General features: G+C 38.9%; 1 protein-coding gene across 1 annotated transcript; it reads right to left on the reverse strand.

The window, feature by feature from the left end:
• Positions 1–6932: 6932 nt before the first annotated feature.
• LOC144250773 (uncharacterized) lies at positions 6933–8769 on the reverse strand. The gene is made up of 2 exons (XM_077793839.1): positions 8521–8769; positions 6933–8268 (listed from the first exon to the last, which is right to left on the reverse strand). The coding sequence occupies exons 1-2, from the start codon at positions 8705–8707 to the stop codon at positions 7082–7084; spliced, it is 1374 nt and encodes a 457-aa protein (XP_077649965.1). The 5' UTR covers positions 8708–8769; the 3' UTR covers positions 6933–7081.
• Between the last annotated feature and the right edge of the window lie 2534 nt (positions 8770–11303).

Consider the following 11303-nt stretch of genomic DNA (forward strand, 5'->3'; position numbering starts at 1 on the left):
GGGGACTGGGAGGAGGGGAGGGTGATCAGGGGTAGAACTGAGAGTATCATAAATCAGACACTATTACCCTCTGTACATATATGATAACAGGATTGGTGTAACTCTACACCATGTGCAACAACAAGAATGAGAAGTTATACTACATCTATATATGATGTGTCAAAATGCAAGTTCAAAGCAAGGCTCAGCAACTTGTAGAGATCCCAAGCAACTCAAGAGACATTGTCTCTAAATAAAATATAAAAAAATGCTCAGTGGCTAAGTGATAACACATTCATACCCTGGGTAACTAGATATGTTTTCTCTTCTTAGAAAACAAGAGGAGGAACACCTTATGACAACTGTGAATTTATATCAAAATGATCACACTGATCCTTGTATTGAGCCTGCACTGAACAAGGAGGCCTTCCTATGCTTGGGCCCAACTGATAATGATAGTCCCCTTCAGTCTTTTCGGGGTACATCTAACACTGAAACACCTGATTCTGGTTGGCTGAATCACTCAGTAGTGATCGCCTCATGCTCACTGCCTGGGATACATGTATCCATATTTAACCATATTATGTTAATTCACTGCTGAGGGTAATTCAAGTTGAAGACACAGAAAAGGAAAATCTGCTGCCACATCTCATCTGGATTCCTCTAAAATGATAGTGTCCCCAATTATCATCTGGGACATGTATCATTACATAAACATATGTGTTTTATAATATACATGAACACATACAAAGTTTTATATATATACAATATATGAATACAGTTTTGTGGTACAAAATGTCAAAAGCTTTTAAATATTGAAATATTTTTAAGTATCTTGAAACTCAACACTCACTCTCACACACACACACACACACACACACAAACTAAATTGTACTTAATTAGCAGACATTCTGCATGTCACACCACCCCAGGCTGAGGTCACACCCAGTGTGTCACACATGCTGGGAAAGCACTCTACCATTCAGTCCCATGTACTGATCTTGACATAGAACCTTGCTCACTTCTCCAGTCTGACCTTTGACTCATGATCCTCCTGCCTCAGCCTCTTGAGCAGCTAGAATTAGAGTGTGTGCCCCAGTGCCACTAAAATTTTGTGTGCCTTATCAGAAGTGTCATTTTCATTGAGAAAATGTTTGAAATGAGAAAATCTAAAAGAATTTCAATTTAAATGCATCAGGAATTTTTTAAGTCTTTTACAAACAAGTTCATAGCTTTTACAATTAATTCAATTGATGATTTCTCATCCCAAAACATCCCTTATAGGGCTGGGGATGTGGCTCAAGCAGTAGCATGCTCGCTTGGCAAGCGTGTGGCCCGGGTTGGATCCTCAGCACCACATACAAACAAAGATGTTGTGTCCACCAAGAACTAAAAAATAAATGTTAAAAATTTCAAAAAATAAATCCATTATATACAATAAGATTTAAGAAAAAAGCCTGAGTAGTAATGCTTTTACCATTTCACTGGAAACATATTGCTTCATCCTAACTCTCCCTAGACTTGAGCACTGATAATTCAGTGAGAAATAAACATTCATCAAGCTCAGGATTGAATGTGAGTCCACGTGAAGTGAGGCCTCCAAGAAGTGGAAAGGAAGGGGCACCCTCAGTTCATGTCTGTCTACAATCTGATGTGGATTCAGTCCTTTGTCAACAAAAGTAAAAATAATAATGCTTACCTTGAAACAGGTAGCAAGGCTGAGAGAGGATGCAACTCAGTGGTAATGAACCCAATCCCCAGTACTGCAACAAATAAACAGATGCATGAAAAAGGCACTTGTTGTGGCTCACATCTATAATGCTAGAGACTCAGGAGCCTGAGTCAGAAAGACCTTTAGTTTGAGGTCAGCCCCAGAAATTTAGTGAAACCCTGTATCAAAAAAGAAAAAGCACCAGGTGCAGTGGAATGCATCTGTAATTCCACTGGCCCAAGAGGCTTAGACAGGAGGACTATAGGTTCAAATACAATCTCACGAATTTAGCGATGGCCTAAACAACTCACCAAGACATTGTCTCTAAATGAAAAATAAGGTGCATCTGGGGATGTGGTCTAGTGATTAAGAACCCTTTGTCTGGGCTGCAGATGTGTCTCAAGCAGAACACTCACCTGGCATGTGCGGGGTGCTGGGTTCGATCCTCAGCAACACATAAAAAAATTTAAAAATAAAGATGTTGTGTCCGCTGAAAACTAAAATTAAATATTAAAAATTCTCTGTATATATATATTTCTTTTTTAAGAAAGATCCCATTGTACTAAAAAGAGAGTGATAGAGAGAAAAATAGAAAGACAAATCAGAAAGCAGATTGTATTCACATAATTCCAACAAGTTCCTCATGGGCCCCACACTCATTACCAAGTACTTAGTGTCTGTTTCATATTGGTACTTCTGTGAAAATTTGAAAAAAAATTTTTTTCTTATGATCTAGAGACATAAAAAAAAGGGACTTGAAAATTTCTACCAGGCTCGGTAGAATGGGTTTGGAAACAGTAGTCACAACTTATATAACTAAGTTAAACTGTCATTACTTTAACTTAATTACTTCAACTGAGTTTCCTGCAAATGTGACTGCCATTGGGGTAAAGATTCAGGGACCACATTGCTCCCGTTGTAGATTAGTGTGAGGTCAGCTTGGGCAACAGAGGCCAACACTGTATCTAGGAAAACAAATGAGGGTGTAGCTCAGTGGTAAAGCAGAAGTGGGTTCAATCCCCTGTGGAGACCAGTGACAGTGATTGGGAGACAAGTGTCTGACATTGGGGTCTCTGATGACTTCATGGCAGTTCCATGCTCAGTGACTGGGAAGGTTTCTATACAAAAGTATAGGATGTCTGGTTGCTATGGCAATGCTCTCCATGGGGGTAACTCTGTTGTGAGAGCTTTCTCAGCTTTGAACTTATTCTCAGGCACACAGCTCCTGGGAATAAAGGAACTTCCTGGCTAAGACAACCACAATGTTTCACCAGTTCTACTGCTCCTGGATCTGCCCAGAAATTAGTAACCTTAAATGATGGACTTTCTTGAGACCTGCAGAATGCTCATAACATTGTGCATTGCAACTGTGGAATGTAACTGAGGAAATAGCTGCATACTGTTGCTAACTGTGTAACTTTCATGAATACAAAGAATAATGCTTGCATAGTCGTTAATCTGATTAATGAGATATATATAATAAAGATTGCTGGTGTAATACTTTAGACCTGCTGCTCCATTAGAGAGGAGTGCTCCACCTGATCCCAACTGTTCTATCTTCAAGTTCTGCGTGTTACTCTTTATTTCTTCCAATCTCCCATCAGACTTGCCAGAACCTGCTACTTTGGCCACACTGGTCGCAGCAATACCAAGTAACAAAAATAAATAAATAAAGTAAACACCATCAATTTACAATTAAATTACTTCATATGTTTTTTGATATGTTAAAACAAGGTATATGGAAAATAAAATTTCCAATAAAATGTGATGTGCTTCTCAGAATATTTAATACTCTAATATTTTCCAATTTGTTAAATATTGAAAAATCAGAATTATATCAAGGCATCCTGAAATCTTTAAACACAGTCACCGATAATCACAGAGAATCAATGAAATTCCAACTACAGAAACACAGATATTCTCTATCTCAACTTTTGCCTGGGGTACATTACTGCTAATTTGATGTGGCTCCATGTCTAAGTATTCATGCTCAATACCAAATATAATGAAAATTACTAATCCTATCTAATTAACAACTGGTATATATTTTGGCCTCAGATTTGGCTAATATTTTCTGTTTTCTCTATTTCAATAGCATTCTAATGCAAATTGTCCTTATCACTACCAGCACTAAATAAATTTCCAGACTACTCATCAGCTTTTCACAAGTGACCCGAGCAGAGACTCACAGCATCATGTTTTTGTAAAAGCACATCCTAAATTGCTGACTTCCACCTCCAAGGGTCCTTGACACACTTCTTAAAGACAAGAATATCTGACACCTCTTAGACTGCACTGGACCATGTGGCAACATGTTCTTCACTTATCAGTTTCACTTGAGCTCCCCAATGACATCATCTATAAATCAGAGACCTCCATATGGAATTCCTCCACCAACTCTCTGAAAACACAGGCACTTTTAGCACATTCAGAAACTCCTGCACAACAAAAGCTTCCACAAACTCTTTATGATAAGGACATTATGGCCACTTGTGATGACTACCAATTACTGAAGGTTCCCAGAGCAGGAAGCTGCCCCTTATGGACCTTGCTATATATTTTTTAAAACCATAGACTTGCTTTTTATTGAACTGGTAAATTTTACAGAGTTCCAAAATTAGTAAACCATGCCTGAGATTCCAAAAAAGAAAAGAGTATAATGGACAAGCCCATCCACCCATCATACAGTTTATTAAATCTTGGTTCCTAATGTATTTTTCTTGGAGGTACTGGGAACTGAACTCGGGGACACAACCACTGAGCCACCTCCCAGCCTTCTTTTGAATTTATTATTTGAGTTACTTTTTTAGAGACAGGGTCTCACTGAGTTCTTTACTCTTTGTAAGCCAGGTAAGTCACCTTACAAATCGCAGCATTTGGGCTCAGGCTGTGGTTCAGTAGTTGACAACATGCCTAGCATGTGTGAGGCGCTGGGTTTGATTCTTAGGACAACAAAAGAATTAAAATACAGGAAAATGGAATCTAACACTAAGAGAGATTTAACCCAGAAAAACATGTTGCTTTCAAATCTTCATGCTGATGCAATGTTCCTCTCCAACCCAGGGTGCATTTTTGTTACCTCTGAATAGATAAAAAAAAATAAAATGAAATAAAATAAAAATTTCCTCAAGTCTGAACAAGTTCAAATGGATCTGAAAAAAGTAAGGTCCTACCACATTTCTATATACAGGGCTTTTCTCTAGTGTGATTTTATTTGATTTTTTCATTGGTTGTTCAAAACATTACAAAACTCTTTGACATATCATATTTCATACATTTGATTCAAGTGGGTTATGAACTCTCATTTGTACCCCAAATACAGATTGCATAATCACATTGATTACACGTCCAATTTTTACATAATGCCATACTAGTAACTGTTGTATTCTGCTACCTTTCCTATCTCCACTATCCCCCCTCCCCTCCCCTCCCATCTTCTCTCTCTACCCCATCTGCTGTAATTTAATTTTTTCCTTCCCCCTCACAACCTCTTATATATAATTTTGTATAACAATGACGGTCTCCTTCCATTTACATGCAATTTCCCTTTTCTCTCCCTTTCCCTCCCACCTCATTTCTCTGTTTAATGTTGATCTTTTCCTCCTGCTCTTCCTCCCTGCTCTGTTCTTAGTTGCTCTCCTTATATCAAAAAAGACATTGGCATTTGTTTTTTAGAGATTGGCTAGATTCACTTACCATAATCTGCTCTAATGCCATCCATTTCCCTGCAAATTCCATGATTTTGTCATTTTTTAGTGCTGCATAATACTCCATTGTGTATAAATGCCACATTTTTTTATCCATTCATCTATTGAAGGGCATCTGGGTTGGTTTCATAGTCTAGCTATTGTGAATTGTGCTGCTATGAACATTGATGTGGCAGTATCCCTGTAGTACGCTCTTTTAAGGTCTTCAGGGAATAGTCTAAGAAGGGCAATAGCTGGGTCAAATGGTGGTTCCATTCCTAGGTTTCCCAGGAATCTCCATACTGCTTTCCAAATTGGCCGCACCAATTTGCAGTCCCACCAGCAATGTACAAGAGTACCCTTTTCCCCACATCCTCTCCAGCACTTGTTGTTGTTTGACTTCATAATGGCTGCTAATCTTACTGGAGTGAGATGGTATCTTAGAGTGGTTTTGATTTGCATTTCTGGGGAGAAGATGGCAGTGAATAGAGTGCATCATCCCCGTGTACAGTGTCACTGCACAGGTGAATAACGAGGTACAATGACCAAAAGCTATCTTGTTAGGAATTTCCATCAAAATTGGGGTGCACCAAAACCTAGAGGAAGGATTTCCATCACCGAGGACCGGTTACTGGGTCACAAATGCAAGTGAACTGTGCGACTGGAGATCTAGTGTGGTTTCTTAAATGCTGTTCAAAGGGACCTGGAAACTTGAAAGTCTTACTACAATTTTTAAAGAGAGTAAAAGGATCTTCCCAGATATGAAGTCGCTACATCTTTGAGGACAACTCTGAAAGCTGAATACTGCCCCACAGGGCTTATCCTCGGTATTTTCTACAGTATGTGTCCTTTCATACAACTGAACAAAACTAGAACAGCTGAACCCTTTTTATTTCTTACTTGCATAGGATTTATACTTTTTATTCCAAGTCCTTAGTAAAATACTGAGAAAACTAGAAGATTTCCCACATTCTCACACTCACAGGGCTTCTCTCCATGAGGGTTTTCATATATGAAAATGAAAACAGGGCTGGATGGGAAGCTGACAGGATGTAGAAAATCCCCCACAGACTTTTTTTTTTTCAATATGATTAAAATGGCTTTGAAGACAACAGGGGAAATGGAATGATTTGTGATATTTTTTACATTTAAAGAATTATTCAGTTGAATGTGGTGGTGTTTGCCTTTAATTACTGAGACTTGAGAGGCTAATTCTGAAGGCTAGCCTCAGCACCTAAGGAAGACCCTAAGAAACTCAGCAAGTCCCCGTCTCAAAATAAAAAGTAACTAGAATGTAGCTCAGTGTAGAGCACAATCAGACATAATCCCCAGTCTCTCTCTCTCTCTCTCTCACACACACACACACACACACACACACACACACATTTTCAGCAGTGTGAGCCCTTTCTTGTCTTTGAGGATGACATGAAATATTGATTTACCAGGTTTTACATTCAAAGGATTTTTCTCCAGTAACTTCCTACATGTATATGAGTGAAACAGTAATAACAGAAAAGTTTACCAATTGTTTTCATGCATACGATTTCTCTGCAGTATCTGTTCTTTCACGTGTGTGAAGCAGACACGATGTGGCAAAAGCTTTTCCACATTGTTGTTATTCATAGCGCTTTTCTCTGGTATGGATTCTTTCATGTTTGCGAAGCATAGGGGATGTAGCAAAGGCTTTGCCACACTGCTTACATTCTTAGAGCTTCTCTCTAGTATGTATTATTTCATGTTGGTGAAGGTGAGAGGACTGAGTGAAGGCTTTGCCACACTGCTTACACTCATAGGGCTTCTCTCCAGTGTGCATTCTTCCATGAATCTGAAGGGAACTGCCTGTAGCAAAGGCTTTGCCACACTGCTTACATTCATAGGGCTTCTCTCCAGTGTGCATTCTTCCATGAATCTGAAGGGAACCAGATGTAGAAAAGGCTTTCCCACACTGCTTACAATCATAGGGCTTGTCTCCAGTATGAGTTTTTTCATGTGAGTCAAGGTGACTGGATTTAGAAAAGGCTTTCCCACACTGCTTACAATCATAGGGCTTCTCTCCAGTATGAATTTTTTCATGTGAGTCAAGGTGACTGGATTTAGAAAAGGCTTTGCCACACTGCTTACACTCATAGGGCTTCTCTCCAGTGTGCATTCTTCCATGAATCTGAAGGTATCTGGATGTAGAAAAGGCTTTCCCACACTGCTTACAATCATAGGGCTTCTCTCCAGTATGAGTTTTTTCATGTGAGTGAAGGTGACTGGATGTAGAAAAGGCTTTGCCACACTGCTTACATTCATAGGGCTTCTCTCCAGTATGAATTTTTTCATGTGAGTAAAGGCCAGAGAACTGAGTGAAGGCTTTTCCACACTGCTTACATTCATAGGGCTTCTCTCCAGTATGCATTCTTCCATGAATCTGAAAGGAACTAGATGTAGAAAAGGCTTTCCCACACTGCTTACATTCATAGGGCTTCTCTCCAGTATGAGTTTTTTCATGTGAGTGAAGGTGACTGGATCTAGAAAAGGCTTTTCCACACTGCTTACAATCATAAGGCTTCTCTCCAGTATGAATTTTTTCATGTGAGTAAAGGCCAGATAACTGAGTGAAGGCTTTTCCACACTGCTTACATTCATAGGGCTTCTCTCCAGTATGCATTCTTCCATGAATCTTAAGGGAACTAGATGTAGAAAAGGCTTTCCCACACTGCTTACATTCATAGGGCTTCTCTCCAGTGTGCATTCTTCCATGAATCTGAAGGTGACCAGATGTAGCAAAGGCTTTTCCACACTGCTTACAATCATAAGGCTTCTCTCCAGTATGAGTTTTTTCATGTGTGCGAAGGTTACTGGATGAAGAAAAGGCTTTGCCACACTGCTTACATGCATAGGGCTTCTCTCCAGTATGCATTCTCTGATGTCTTTGAAGTAAACTGGGATAATCAAAGTTTTTCCCACATATCTTACATTTGAAATGTGCATCCCCTGTGTGTGTGATCCTGTGCCTTTGAAGACTTGTGTGTGATATACAGGTCCGAACACCTTGTTGACATTCATAGAGTTTCTCTCCAGAATGAGTTCTTTCATGTCTTCTAAATAAAGAGGAGAAATGAATGGCTTTCCGACATGTGTCCCATTGAAAATGTTTACCTCCACTGTGTGTTATCATGTGTCTTTGAACACTGGTGGGATAAGAAGAGGCTTCACCACATGGTTGCCATTCATTGGGTTGCCCCCCCTTATGAGTTTCTTCATGTCTTTCAATTTCATTGAAACAATTGATGACTTTTCCACATACTGTACTTTCATAAGATCCATCTACCCTTTGTATTAACATTTGTGTGTGAACACTTTTGAGAGAAACCAGAGATTTCCTATATTGTTTCAATTCACATAGCTTCTCTTCACATTCCTCATGCTTGTAGTGTTGGTGTCCAGAATGAGATGTGATCTGCCTGAAGGAATGAAGGTCATATGAAGTCTTTTGCACACATAATGAAGTCACATGGATTTACCCTACTAAAATTTTTCTTTGTTCAGTTAAGAGGTGGAATTGATTTGAAGGTTTCCCCACACTATTCTGTGCCTTTAAAGTTTACCATGACTTCTTTGTAGAAGTGACCAACACATAATCAATGCTTAATTCATTCACAATTTTGTATGTATTTATAGATCCTTACATTACTACCAACATCAGGTAAAGGCTAGGTTTTCTCACTTGTTCAACTTGCCTGAAAATAAAGAGATTGAAAGAAAACAATCCTTTGCAACACAGCTTCTCTGTGGCTATTATCCAAATAGTGATATTCACATATGCAATTTTATAGTACTTTTTGCATGTCAAATACTTTGAAAAGACTGAATATCTGTTACAGCTAAGTATATATTTCTGGTAAAAAAATATTAGAAGAATTAATACATTTCATATTATGCATACTTTTTCAGTTGGTTTGCTTTAAAAATTATATGACAGTTCTCAGATTCCCTCACGAATTCCTCTTGTGAGTACAGTTACCTTACATTGCTCCCAGAGTTTTCAATCTGATATTCAGTGGTCTTATCTTCCCACCTGTTTCCTAAAATGAGAGAACAGAACAATCTTTATGAATATTTAGGAGCTAGAAATGTTTTGCCAAATCACAGGTGCCATTTATGCTGCAATAGTTCACCAACTGATTCCCTTTTCACCTTCTACATAAATGACCAAAATAAACATGAGTTCTCTATTTGATTAATTTTAAAAACATCATTATTACCTATAGAAGCAAGGTTTCTGAGGACTTCCAGCATCACATCTCTGTAAAGGTTCTTCTGGGAAGGATCCAGCAAAGCCCACTCCTCCTGGGTGAAGTTCACTGCCACATCCTCCAAGGTCACTGAGATCTGAAATATCCCACAAATGTAGAGTGGAGGTCAGGAGAGATTGACAGCATGAGAAATCTATACTCAACATGCATGATGTTCACATGATTCCCTGGCCTCTTGATTAATTCCATGATTTAATCCAACAAATCTTTACTGTACTCAATTTTTTACACCCATTCCAACACTAGAAATTGGCTACTCAGAAGGCTAACATCCTTTTTTAGTGCTTTATACCCTTCCTTTGGTGAGTTCACAGGAAGTGAGACGGGCTCCCAGATCACTCCTAACTTCTTTATCTGTTACACCTCTATTACATGTCCTAGAAACATCCGGTGTGGTACAGAGCTAATATAAGCAATTCGGATAGTACTTATCTTTAGAAAAGAAAGGTGATGAGTAGGAAATTGCAGGAATCATGAAACTAAGCATTTGAGAGAGATTCTGCAAACTACACTGGCTCCCTGTACCTAGAAGGTTAATATAAACAACATGGTATTTACTAATGTCTTGTTTCCTCTGAAAGTCTATCATTCCATACTTAAAGAAATGCCTAGAACCAGCCCACACCCACACCCTCTGGTAAAAGGGTCAATAAGGAGATTCCTTCATAGACAACATTTAGACAACCTTTCACACAGGTTGACACAATGTGGTAACTGGAGATTGAGTTCATCCTGTGTGATTATACAGAGAACAATTAGAACTTTGCAGGTGCTTTACTCCAGAACAAATTAAGTCAACTAGCTTACTATTAAGTGACAAAAACAAACATAAGTTCTCTATTTGATTAACTTATTTATTAATGAACACAACAATTTGATAATTTCCTGTGGTTACTGTCAAAGCAAAATGGGGTAAGTGCAAAGATGGCAGGTGTCTTAGAAATAACTCAATGACCCAAAAATGTCACCTTATCCAAATAAGAATCTTACAAAGTTTTATATCTCTCAAAAAATCTTCTTAATAAACAGCAGGCACTACATTTCTAAGTCTCATAGTGAAAATAAATGTCCAATGATTGTCAAACTGTTTTAACAGCAGCTAGTTCACTACCATAATGTAGTCATGAGACACATACCAATGCTCCGCTCAAGGACATTTTGATCAATGTTGGGCCACATGTGCAATGGTTGTCTGTTGTGAAAGAGATTCATGGTGCCTGTAGCAAAGGTGGTGCAAACAAACATAAAGCAAAAGCTCTTCCAGAGTGTGGTAAAGTAACAAGTTTGTAGCCCAGAATCCTAAACTATCCTACACAATCAGGGTGTAAAAAAGGCCACCATTCACATCTGTAAGCATGTTATTCTTTTAACTTTTTTTTTAGAGAGGAGAGAGGAGAGAGGAGAGAGGAGAGAGGAGAGAGGAGAGAGGAGAGAGGAGAGAGGAGAGAGGAGAGAGGAGAGAGGAGAGAGGAGAGAGAGAGAGAGAGAGAGAGAGAGAGAGAGATTTTTTTAATATTTATTTTTTAGTTCTTGGCAGATACAACATCTTTGTTGGTATGTGGTGCTGAGGCTCGAACCTGGGCCGCACGCATGCCAGGCGAGCGCACTACCGCTTGAGCCACATCC

The sequence above is a fragment of the Urocitellus parryii genome, chromosome X (genome assembly GCF_045843805.1).
Source record: "Urocitellus parryii isolate mUroPar1 chromosome X, mUroPar1.hap1, whole genome shotgun sequence".
Taxonomy (NCBI): Eukaryota; Metazoa; Chordata; class Mammalia; order Rodentia; family Sciuridae; genus Urocitellus; species Urocitellus parryii.